The 13,981-nt window shown below is 36.7% G+C and overlaps 1 protein-coding gene across 6 annotated transcripts in view; it reads left to right on the plus strand.

The window, feature by feature from the left end:
• LOC115217220 (soluble guanylate cyclase 88E) overlaps positions 1-13,981 on the plus strand; it is a 441,284-nt gene that overhangs the window by 369,477 nt on the left and 57,826 nt on the right. For all 6 annotated transcript variants that reach the window (XM_036507237.1, XM_036507236.1, XM_036507240.1 and 3 more), the window contains 5 exons: positions 431-518; positions 6,672-6,783; positions 8,194-8,323; positions 10,154-10,300; positions 11,932-12,078. In XM_036507237.1, the coding sequence (XP_036363130.1) occupies positions 431-518; positions 6,672-6,783; positions 8,194-8,323; positions 10,154-10,300; positions 11,932-12,078 (624 nt within the window). The remainder of the gene's footprint in view (positions 1-430; positions 519-6,671; positions 6,784-8,193; positions 8,324-10,153; positions 10,301-11,931; positions 12,079-13,981) is intronic.

The following is a 13,981-nucleotide window of genomic DNA, read 5'->3' on the forward strand; positions in this document are numbered from 1 at the left end:
TCCCAATAAATTTGTTGAATGCCCGTCTTTGGTTTGTCCACTCATTTGTATATATACACGCACGCGCGAAGATAGAGGTACAGACAGCAGACAGCAGACAGACAGACAGACAGACAGACAGACAGACAGACAGACAGACAGACAGACAGATAGATAGATAGATAGATAGATAGATAGATAGATAGATAGATAGGTAGATAGATAGATAGATATTTGCATTACATGTGCACATATATATATAAATGCAAATATATGTGCATATATACAAACATGCATGCATACATACAATCATACATACATACATACATACATACATACATACATACATACATACATACATACATACATACATACGTATGTACGTACGTACATACATACGAAGGTACATACACTACAGTCTTCATTCGTTTTTTTCTGTTTGATCTTCCAGATCCTGATGTACACCAACAATGTGTTTGAACTTGAGTCAAATGAAAACATAACACGACATCGTGACTGTGTAAAGAGACTGGCAGCTGGTATGTTATTTACCCATTTCTGTAGTTGCGCCAAACAGTTGGCTAGAGTAGGTTCGCATAACACGGCTAGCAGAATATGCTATTGCATTATAGAGTTCTCTATCTACATTGTGCATTGCCCATCACTGTCGCCCGTTTGTTTAAACAATGGAGAATTTACGTATCCATATTAACTTGTCCTGTGTTTTTGTATAATTTTACTACGCTCTACAAACAAGAATTAATCACCATGTGTTTTTAGAATATATATGTATATTGTGCGAAGTGTTCATTAATATTTTCTCAGGTCCCCTCTCAGCAGAGTATATTTGTGTACACAACGGCTAATACATACACGGGTGAGATGAAAAATTAATATTAATATTCATGTTTGTATATCCACATGTAATGTTCCTGTATATCTTTGGATGATGTGTACACGATTACATTATGACACGAAATACATTAGAATGCGGCGATTTCATTATAATACGTGTTAAGTAAATTCATAAGTACTTGCGCATATACACATAACAATATATTTATAATTTATATATATATATATATCTTGCATTTATACATACTTACATGTATACAGTATAAATATATATATATATAATTATATATATATATATATATATATATATATATATATATATATGCATTTATACATACCTATATGTACATACAGCTATACATATATATATGTATGGGCGCAGGACGTCACGAAACGTATACAACAAAAAAGTACGAAGCACGAGTAGATGGAACATGAATTATTCTTTCGAACAACGAAAGACACAAGTGGAAAACAAAACAAGCAACATAAAGAACGACCCTTCATCAGTTGTTGGCTGTTTTTCTAGTCTCGTATTTCAAGCATTTAACGACAATATACGCTTTCGATAAAACAGTTGCTCCCGCAAAGTAAATTAAATAAGATTTGGGATTTTGCAGTGGGTCAAAATTGGTAACACAAACAGGACAGTGAAAACAAACGGGAAGGGCTGCTAAGCCTATACTCAGTTGAGATGGCGAACCCGTAAATCAAGCTAGGATAGGAGGCAAACAAGAACACGTCTTCATTGTTCCAGCTACAACGGAGAGAAAGAAAGATGGCTGATGGACACGTGGGAGCAAGAGAGGAGTGAGGGGGAGAATGTGACAGAGTAATAGGATACAATAGTGGGAGAAAAAGGAGGTAAAATAATAAGCGGGAGAAAAAGAGAGAAAAAGGAAAGAGTAAAAAGATCATATAGAGTGCGCATCAGAATTATTAAGATAAAACTTACTTGGAGGAGGATGCGTGGTGTTCAATAATATAATAATATAAATAATATATATATATGCATTTATACATACGTATATGTCCATACATATATGTGTGTGTATGTGTGTGTGTGTGTGTGTGTGTGTGTGTGTGTGTGTACAGATATATGTACATATATACATACATATCAGAGATTTATTATGATTATTATATATTAATATATATATATATATATCTGTATTATATATATATACAAATATATAATATATATATATATATATATATATATATATATATATATATATATAATATAATATATATAAAATATATATATTTGTGTGTGTATGTACGCATATATGTTTATGTATATAGTAGGTTATATCTGTCAGTTTTATATGCTGTACATATATACATTTGCCATCTGAGGTCGACTTAATCAAGTTTATTCTCCCTTGATATGTGATCTTGTGCCAAAGTTAGAAATTATTATCATTATTGATTTTGTCCCTTCATCCATTGCTAATGTAACAAAGAAAAGAAATTATTACTGTTTTTGTTGATGATGATGATGATGATGATGATGATGATGATGACGACGACGATGACGATGATGATGACAATCATATGTGCGCGACATGGTCACTGCATATGAAGATAAAAAGCGCATAACTTTTCAGAGGTGGGGGCACACTGTAGAATTTTTTTAATCAAGTAACCCATCCCGCTCAAAAGGTCCCTGGATAAGGGTTGTCTAAGGATGATGAACGAAACACCCATGTTTCCAAAGGTGAATTATTCAAACCCCACTGAATTCTTCTCAACACATGGCTGTGGTGCTCCCCCACTATTCCGACTCGTGATCAGAGATGCACATGTCATCAGCCACTGGTTAAGTTCAAGCATCTGACAAGCAAATTTGTGGTATTGAGCAGAATATTTACCGTGGCCCATCTTGGTATTGAGCAGAATATTTGTATTATCATCATTATTAATATTATCATCATCATTATTATAATTTGATACTATGTGGATATAGTGAAAGAGGTTGTGTGACGAACGCGGGTGAAAGGACAGATACCTTCCCCATCGGTGGATTACATAATGTAGTTTGTTCAAGAGGAGAGTAATTTATTCGGGATATCTAGTCGGTACCAGTCAAACAGTTTAGACAGCTTGAGACTTTTGTAAGGATTCTACAGACCACACTCCTACGAGCTACACATACGTACAGTCCTGGACTGCACCTATGATACCATTCCAGTCTCTCAAATGCACTAACGAGTAAGACATTTCGAATAAAGTTCCTAGACTCCGACCGTCTTGCCCTGGTCGAGTATGAACGCTCGATATCCTAAAGGTACCACCTTCTCTGTTGTTCATATCGGAGACCACCGATTTACCATCCGATTCAAGAAAGATTATCCTTTCATCACAATCCAATACTTTCCGAAACAACACCGACAAATCGCTTGATCAGTGCACCACCCCCCTCCCCAAAAAATGTGCACAACTCGTCGTTGCCGATAGAGAGCACGTGCGTCTCGGAAATCCTGGTTTTGCTTTTGATATCCACATTCTGTATCTTGTGATCTGAGACCGTTAAGCAAAGGACCCAGCTTCCAAGCCGATTCAAGTTGCACTATTTATATATGGCCGATTTTCAGTTCCAACATGTGACTGGAAATAAATTGAAAAATTTACTAGAATGTCCGATTTTCGGGTTCAGCGTCTTGCAATAATCTCCTCAAAAAGTATTTGCATATTTCAGTCATGTTCCTCATCAGAAGTCTGTATGATGCTTCCCGCGACCCTACTGGCATTTTTTCTTTGTTCTGCTTTGTACACTCCATCAAGTCAATATGACATTCTTTTTCCCTTTGAAGATTTTTTCGTTTTCATCTTAAATAAGCGATTGTAACGTGAATTACATAAGTTTCCCATTCAGGAACATGCAAAGACCGTCAACTTCACTTAAACGTTTAATTGTAATATAATGTCGAAATTTTCGTCGCTCGAAATTGCGGCCTGTTCCCTGACAAAAAAAAAAGAAAAAAAAAGAATTAGCTACATCTCAGCAAAATTGCTTGTCAGTGAACGGTTCGCAGTTTCAAGCAGCGAATATTTTGATACTATATTACAAATAAATGTTTAAATGAGGTTGACGGCCTTTGTGCTTTCTGAATAGCTTAACATATGTCTTCCAAGCTTCAATTACTTTAGATTTAGCTCACTTTCCCAGATCAAAATTCTTGCTGATATTTTAAATGAGTTGCTAAGAAGATGGGGTTTTTCTAAAACGAATTAGACCACTCGCAGGGGATGAAACTATGAAATGCCAATCCTTTACTTTCACAGTTACCTCTGCATCAAAATACGTTAAAATTTAACGAAAATTTAACAAATCCCTAATCGCGAAAATATACGATAAATGTTTCTAAAATTCACAAACTGAAATCAAATATGATTTGCTTGAACAGTAGTAGAGTAGTAGTAGTAGTAGTAGTAGTAGTAGTAGTAGTAGTAGTAGTAGTAGTAGTAGTAGTAGTGTTGGTGGTGGTGATGGTGGTGGTGGTGGTGGTAGTGTGGTAGTAGTAGTAGTAGTAGTAGTAGTAGTAGTAGTAGTAGTAGTAGTAGTAGTAGTAGTAGCCGCAGCAACAACAACATTAGTTTTAGGCCCAAGAGCATCATTTTTGACCCTAGTACTTTGACGGGTACTTTATTCTATCCTGATTCCCCGAAGACATGAAAGGCTAAGTTTACCTCGGTGGGATTTGAACTAATGAACGCAAAGAGTCGAAAGACATACTACACGGCACTTCTTCTGACCTTCAATCAACTGTGCCAATACACCACTGCAAAGGTACAAGTCCATAAACTGGTGGGAGGAGGATTAGTCGATCAAATTGACCCCCAATACTTGACTCTCGCTTCGTTTTTCTGACGTTTTGGGTTTTTGTTTTTACCTGTGTGTGCAATTAAGTCAATGTTCTTGATCTCATCGGGAGATTTACGATTGATGATTTAATACTTGTTTATGATCTGTCGTTGAATACCAAGTTAATTAATTGTAAATTTAGATTAATGTCAGTAAGAAGGTCATAGATGTAGGATGAATAATTTGTGACATTTTACAATATACAACCCTATTACAAAATAAAACAAAAGGGGATATAACATTACAATGAGGTATAAGCATCGATGTATAGTTATGAAGTTCGCACTGCAGCATCGCGGATCCTGGTTCGAAATTATTGTGCGGTACCTTGGGCAAGAGTCTTCTACTGTAGCGTCAAGGTGGTCAGTACCTCGTGAAGAATGGAATATGGTAGAAGGAAACTGTGCTAAAGACTATCATGTCTGTGTATACATGATAGTCTTACCACACTAAAATTTCGAAATTTGTACGGGGAAGGAGTTGTTCGTTTCGATATTGTTTATTACACTTCTGTCCTGATCAAGCAAACCTATAACAAAAAAGGCGTTCCAGCCTTGACCATCTTGTTTTTTATTCAGACATTGTTTCTAGGACTACCTATCCAATGTGGAGGCACATGGCCTAGTGGTCAGAGTAGCGGACTCGCGGTCGAAGGATCGCGGGTTCGAATTTCAGACCAGGCGATGTGTGTGTTTATGAGCGAAACACCTAAGCTCCACGCGGCTCCGGCAGAAGGTAATGGCGAAATTCTGCTGACTCTTTCGCCAACAACTTTCTCTCACTCTTTCCTCCTGCATCTTGAAGCTCACCTGCGACGGACCGGCGTCCCGTCCAGGTGGGGAACCTATACGCCAAGGAAACCGGGAAACCGGCCCTGATGAGCCAGGCATGGTTCGAGAAGGAACAAACAAACTACCTATCCAATGAGAACTCTTTCCAAGATATTTACACGTGACGTGAGAAAGATTTGACTAGTATTTCTAGCAGACTGAGCGACCACATAGAAAAGATACTTCGTTGGCTTGAGGTACCGACATTAAGTGAAGATTAGATCTTATTACAATGTTGTTAGCACGGGAATCATTGGAATGAACGCTAATCAAAATTCCTGCATTTCAACCTTTTCATCAAAATGCTCTGCTGTCTCAGATTTGCAAAAGAATTAAAAGTACCTCCGTTCAGTTTGTTGTATGGTTTCACCTTGCTCATCTCTTATCTGCTGAGGAATTTTTATCATCAAGTGTTATTTATCTCAGCTCCTTCACCTTAGATACTTCAAAAACTGTTACAACAGCACAACGCAAGTAATATTACAATCTTTCGTTCTCCTTTCTGTCATCAACCGGACGCATACCAAAATATTAATACTCCTTTCTACTAAAAGCACAAGGCCTAAAATTGGGGAGAAGGGACTAGTCGATTAATTTATCGACCCCCAAAGGGTGAAAGTGGAGGCACATTGCCTAGTGGTTAGAGCAGCGGACTCGCGGTTGAGGTATCAGACCGGGCGATATGTGTGTTTATGAGCGAAACACCTAAGCTCCACGCTTATATATATATATATTATATAATGTGTACATATTTGTGTGAGAGTGTCTTTGTGATATGTTTTTGCGTCTCCATCCACTTAGCGGTTCGGCAAAAGAGACAGATAAAATAAATAACTGACTTGATAAATACAGTAAATATATGAATCGTTTTACGCGACTGAAACACTTCGGGGGGATACCCCAGCATGACTGCCGTCCAATGACTGATACAAGTGAAAGATAAAAGATAGCTTGATACTGGGTAAACAATATTTAAATAAAAAGTAGTTTGTAAGTTGGAGGTATCAACTCAAACTGCGGTAGGTTCAGTATTTAGAATCTAGAATTATTAATATTATTTTTTTTCTCTTCTTTTAGATTAATTTCATTTATTTATTTATATATTTATTTGTTTAATTATTTGTTTATTTGAAAATTAGAAAACGAGGAAGGCCAAGAAGATAATGAATTCAGCAGTACCCATTTATACTTGAAAGGACAGATGATGTTGGTGGAAGACTGGAATTGTTTAATGTTTCTCGGAACACCCGTGTAAGTATTGATCTAATTTGTGATTAATCGGGAACTTTGGTATTACGAGTAAGTTAAGATGTTTTGGTTGGGGCACATCTGGAACGGGGTTTGGACAGCCGAAATTTGAAGAGCTGATATCTAAAATATAACTGCGATATGATAATAAAAATAATAATGGTTTCAAGCTTTGTTGCAAGAGAAGCAATTTTGGGGAAGGGGACTTGTCGATTACACCGCCCCCAGACTTCAACTGGTACTTATTTTATCGACCTCGAAAGAATGAAAGGCAAGGTCGACCTCGGCGGAATTTGAACTCAGAACGGAGCGACGGACGAAATGACGGTAAGCAGTCCGTCCAGCACGATAACGATTCCGCCAGCCCACAGTTATATATAATAATATCAATAATAATAATAATAATAATAATAATAATAATAATATAATAATAATAATAATAATAATAATGATGATGATGATGATGATGATCGTTTCTACTGGAGGCACAAAGCCACAAATTTGTGGGGAGGGGACTAGTCGATTACATAGACCCCAGTGTTTCACTGGTATTTACTTTATCGACCTCGGAAAGATGAAACGCAAAGTCGGCCTCGGCGGAATTTGAAACCAGAACGTCGTGACGGACGAAATACCACTTAGCATTTCGTCCAGCGTGCTAACGTTTCTGCCAGCATGCCGCCTTAGCTAAAAAATAATAATGATAATAATAATAATAATAATAATAATAATAATAATAATAATGGTGATTTCAAGGCTAACAATTTTGGGGGAGGGAATAGTCGATTACATCGATCTCAGTACGCAATCAGTACTTATTTCGTTGACAGACAGGTAGTCATAGTGAGTATACTGGTCATTATATATTTATACGCCAGTGTCACTTTGATGGCATGTATATTATATATGTGTATATATATATATATATATATATATATATATATATATATATATATATATGTATGTATGTATACTAGCAGTATCGCCCGGCGTTGCTCGGGTTTGTAAGGGAAATAACTATATAAGCATTTTTAGAGAGTTATAGCCAAAAAATAGCAAAAAAATGCATTAAAAATGGAAAAAAAATTATGGTAATTTTTTTTTTAATCGTTGACTCATCGTAGACATTTTTAGAGAGTTAGTTCCCTTATATAATAGCGAAAAAACGCATTAAAATGGAAAAAAATGATGGTAATTTTTTTTTTTAATCGTAGACTCATCGTAGATGCGCGCTAATACCCAGAAGGGCTCGATATGAATCACGACTATAAGATACCCGGTTTTGGTTAAACTGCACTGCAAAATGTGGGAGTAGTTAGGAATCTAAATCATAGGAGACAGACAGCACACAACCTCACTTTTATATATAAAGATATATATATATATATATATATATTGAATTTTTTTTTACAGAATGAAATCATTGGACAATATGTTTGCCACCGGACTCTTTATTAATGACCTTAGTATGCATGATTGTAGCCGAGATTTGGTCTTGGCTGGACATCAGCAGTCAGCAGAATTGAAACTTGCTCTAGACCAGGTAAGGACTATTCTCATTCTTATTCTTTTTTCATTCTTCAGTTCTTACAGGATTCTTAATGACGAAATTCTAAATTAGTTATACCACTTGGTGGAATGATTGGACCCTCCACTATCTGCTTAGTTTTCAAGGGTCTGGCATGTTCTGGATATTATTCGCTGTCATGGTTTTATGCTATGATATAGATACCGAGATGAGCATGTGTAGTACCATAGTGTGTCATATACAGTGAGTATTTTGTTGTGGTTGTTGTTGCTTTCGTTGTTGCTGTTGTTGCTTAGACTTAAAGTATCCTTGGCAAAATAGACAAATACAGGTATGTTAAATACTATACAACTTAAGCTCTTGATTTAATAGAATTATCTCTGCCTCTGAAGCATATGCCATAATTGTTGTTGTTGTTTATTCCGTCTCGAGCCACGCCTGGCTCATAAGGGCCAGTTTCCCGGTTTCCTTGGCGTGTAGGTTCCCCACCTGGACGGGACGCCGGTCGGTCGCAGGTGAGCTGCAAGATGCAGGAGGAAAGAGTGAAAGAAAGTTGTGGCAAAAGAGTCAGCAGAAGTTCGCCATTACCTTCTGCCGGAGCCGCGTGGAGCTTAGGTATTTCGCTCGTAAACACACACATCGCTCGGTCTGAGATTCGAATCCGCGATCTCTCGACCGCGAGTCCGCTACTCTAACCACTAGGCCATGTGCCTCCACATGTGTCATAATTACTATATGGCAATTAAGACGAGTTCTACATAAGAAGGGGAGATAATTTTAAGAATAGAGAATTCTCCAGAAATGTCATATTGTTAAAGCAATAGAGTAATTATCTAGAAATAAGAGGACAGTCGTGTCTCAATAGCCGTCATCAGCACGACCTTATCTCCAGTAGCTAATGGACTTAGACTTAACCAAAAAAGAATAGATCTCTGATTAAAATCTTTATACATAGTGTGCAGGTTGATGGTCGAACGACTGAAGTGAACAAGAGATCTGTTGTCCCAGATGCCCCATATCTCTAACTAGCAGAAGACTATGCTTCAACTCTCTGATATGCAATGAGGAATCGTATAGGATGCAATATGACAGTCTGTATCATTCCCACTATACAGTCTGTGTGTGCTTCATGTTGTTGCTAAGACAATCCCTCGATCAACCTTAATCGAGTAAGACCTATGTTCAAAGGTATTCCTGCAGTGACCATCCTGTCTTTTTAGGGTTTCGTAGTGCTATAACATCTAACATCTCCCTTCCTTATTTAAGACGGTGAGATGTGATTTGAGATAATTTGGTCGCTATTTGAATCGGGCTGCTGGCTTATACCTCTGTGCATTATCTTGATGACCCCGACATTAATGACCACCGGAGTGGGCACAGTTGGAGCGCGACAATTGCTGTTTTACTACACTTTCAAATGCAGTTGCTTGAAACAAGTGTAAAGATCATGGGTCCCTGGCAATAAACTGAGAACCGGAAGATAAATTAACTGCGCTATATTTTCCCCATGAAAACCAAATATGTAAATTTATAAACCAAATATTGTTTAGATTGATAAATGCCTATAGAATCTGTTATATTTTAGGTCGTAATATTCTTGCATACGCACATCATAAAATTTTGCACTTACTGACCATAAAATATTAGGGAGGTCATTGTGAGTGATGTATGTTGCAGCAGTTGTTTTTGACGATGATGATGATGATGATGATGACGATGGTGATGGTGATGGTGATGGTGATGACGACGATGATGACGATGACGAGGACGAGGACGATGACGATGATGATGATGGTGATGGTGATGGTGATGGTGATGATGATGATGTTTTTTTTTGTTTTTCAGGAGAAACTAAAGAGCGCTATTCTGGAGAAAAGCATGCAGAGATTGGACAAAGAAATGAAACGAACCGATACCTTACTTTATCAGATGATTCCCAAAAGCGTGGCAGATCGCTTGAGGGATGGCGAAGACTCGTTAGATACATGCGAGGTGAGAAAGATTTAACACCCAATTCTAGATATTATATTTAGTTTGTTAGTTTATGTGTGTACACATATATATGCTGAAATCTAGATTACAGAATTGTACTGGATTATTGTCATTGATGTTATTGTGTTATTATTATTATCTTATGAAAGCATTTAAGTGAAAAATGAGATAGAGAAAAGAGTACTCAATACAACTGGTAGGGTGTATTTTAGAAAATTTTATTCAAGTTGAAAAACTTAAGTCGTTTTCCGAGTTTTACGTTACCAATTTTCAGATGAAGATAAAGTTGTTGGAACAATATAAAACGTTAATGGCTGCTGGAAATATTCATAGAAAAACAAGCATTTATTTTTCATTGGACAAAAGATGACCGCTAGAGCAAATTTCATTTTTCAAATATCATAATTTTAAGAAAGTGTTCAAAAAAATTACTTTATGATTCGAACATTTATTAGTGTATCCGGCAGACACTAGCTAAAAGGTTAAAAACAATAACAGAGTCAATATGAAGTACTGGATTTTATACTTTAAAAGGAAAAAAACGCGGAGTAGTTTGCGAGAAATTGAAAGAGTTGAACAGACACGCAGATAGCTAGGGGTAATATAGCTTTTGGACATATTGGGAATTAATGATGCTTCTGAATTTTAACAAACACATCGACACATTCGGATCACATTTTGGGTAAAGTGAACAGGCACAGACTTTTACGTAAAGTAAAAACGGCGGAAAATACTAAGCACACAGAAAAATTATAATAGTCTAGACTTCGATCAAATACTGAAATATGTGTGATATATGTTGCCAAAAGTTTTTTTTTAACTTGAATATTCTAAAGATATAGAAGATCGTAATTAATGTTTGATCATAATTAATAACAGCTATTGACAAACATCGAAAAGGTAGCAAAGCATAGTAAATCACGTTATGCGATAGTTAAAAGTTCAAATTCCAACACATTAACATTTTCATAGGATAGGGATTGTGGATCAGCTGGGCAGATCATCTCAAACATAACCAACATCTATTTATATGGAGAGTTGTGCCTGTAAAAGATTTCCTTATTTCAAAAATTGCCCAGTCTACGTACCCGAAAAGAAGCTGAATCTGGTTCCTTTAAAAACCAAATGTATTTGGACAAGCTCGTTGAATATCAAAACTTTTGATATTCGAAAAAACACTTTTTTTCAAACAACGAAAAATACAGAGAAACGAGACATACAACATAAAGAATATTCCCCTTCTTCAGTTATCCTAGTTTCATCTACTCCGCGTTTCGAAAGTATATAATATATATATATATATATATATATATATATATATATATATATATATATATATATATATATAAACATATATATGTGTATGAATTTGTGCATGATATATATATATATATATAATACACAAATGTGTGTGAATTGATCTAGCACTTCATCCGTGTATATCTGTTCATCTTCCTCTGTCTTCCTATCTACCTATCTATCTGCCAATTTATCTGCCTCTCTATAAGGCACAAAAAGAAAATGACTCTCCCCAGACACAACAGCATATGCTTCAACACACGAATTCACATAAGGAATCTTGCAAACCAAACGAAATACCTATTTATACTTATTTATCTCTGTAATTTCAGATGTTCGATAGTGTAACAATCCTATTTAGTGATGTTGTCGGCTTTACAAGTATCTGCAGTATGATTACCCCCATGGAAGTCGTTGGATTGCTGAACTCCATGTACACAATATTCGACAACATCAGCGAGAAACACCAAGTATATAAGGTAACATAGACTTTATTTAATATAAATACATATATTTTCAGTTGAAATTTCTTCGCGTTGTGTGATTGATTTACTTGTCGTTACTCGCTCGCTCCCTTAGCACAACATTCACATTTTTCTTCATTTTCCTGTAAATAGGTAAAGTATTAATATAAGGCGCCGTTTATCATTGTAAACAACGATATAAGTTCAATTTCTAATATGGGTGTGGCTTATCCCAGTTATCTCAGCCACACTACATGAAGAGGAGTCTCCTACTGGTGCTCCTACGACCGAATATGTTTTACTACTGAATCTGTCTCTGTAAGAACGTCAGATCGGATGTTCTTTCAGTATTTGTTCTGGAAGGATTTTGTTTGTTTGTTTGTTTGTTTTTTGGTAGGGGAGGCGTTCTGAGTTCGAATCGTGATATGGTCTACTTGGTGGTAGAATTAATCTATCGCCCGATTTAATGTCACCACCAAGCACTTTGGTTGCCTTTTGCGGAGTCCACTCTGTTGCATGCATCAGCAGGTGTCCGGTTTGAGGATACTTTTCCTCCTCCGGTCGGAGGCTCTTTAAAGGATCGTTGACACTGCCTTTTTATCGTAGCAAAACAAAATTTTAAATATTAACACGTGGTTTAGCGATATCAAGTTTGTTTAAAACTCCATCATTGCTAATTAGTTCAATATTTAATATTGGATTGGATTGTTCATGTTCATTCCACCGCATGACAAGGGTCTCAGAATGTTCTCTCCACCGGAGACTGACTTGAGATCATATTGGTCTGACGATCCTACTCTGCCACACGGGCTCAACATGGCTTAGCAGAACCAGTGTTTTTTTTTTGTTTTTTTTATACTGTTTCCCAGGAGTAGTTATGTAGATTACGTCGACCCCAGTGCTCAACTGGTACTTATTTTATCGACCCCGAAAGGATGAAAGGCAAAATTGACCTCGGCTAAAACTGAACTCAAAACGTAAAGACGGACGAAATACCTATTTCTTTACTACCCACAAGGGGCTAAACACAGAGAGGACAAACAAGGACAGACAAGCGGATTAAGTCGATTATATCGACCCCAGTGCGTAACTGGTATTTATTTAATCGACACCGAAAGGATAAAAGGCAAAGTCGACCTCGGCGAAATTTGAACTCAGAACGTAACGGCAGAGGAAATACCTATTTCTTTACTACCCACAAGGGGCTAAACACAGAGAGGACAAACAAGGACAGACAAGCGGATTAAGTCGATTATATTGACCCCAGAGCGTAACTGGTACTTATTTAATCGACCCCGAAAGGATGAAAGGCAAAGTCGACCTCGGCAGAATTTGGACTCAGAACGTAACGGCAGACGAAATACCTCTAAGCATTTCGCCCGGCGCGCTAACGATTCTGCCAGCTCGCCGCCTTCAATATGTAAGCGCTTACATATTGTTTGGGAGAGACTTGGATGCTGAGCGGATGACAGAAGAAAATTTAGACAAAGATAATATCTGGGTTTTAATTTATCTATCTTTCGTTACACAGTAGGACTAATCATGTATCAATTAATGCCTCTGATAATTAAACTTCGAGCAAATTAATTCTATGTGACATTTGTCTGTGAGAGAAATAAAATAGTTTTATCTCTTGTGAGAAAACTTTAGATGAACCAACGTAAAATTGCTTTCAGCATTTCTTCCTGCTCTTTATATTCTGAGTTCAAATTCCGCCAAGACCAATTTTTGCCTTTCAGTGTTTCGGATGGTAGATAAAATAAAGTACCGGTCAGATACTGGGATTGTTTATATTTACTAATTCCTTCCCCTCAAAATCGCTGGCGTTGTGCCTAAATTCAGAAATGTTAATATTCAATAATTATATTTAGATTATGTATGTATGTATGTATGTAAGTATGTATGTATGTATGTATGT

This window comes from Octopus sinensis, linkage group LG11 (genome assembly GCF_006345805.1).
Source record: "Octopus sinensis linkage group LG11, ASM634580v1, whole genome shotgun sequence".
Taxonomy (NCBI): Eukaryota; Metazoa; Mollusca; class Cephalopoda; order Octopoda; family Octopodidae; genus Octopus; species Octopus sinensis.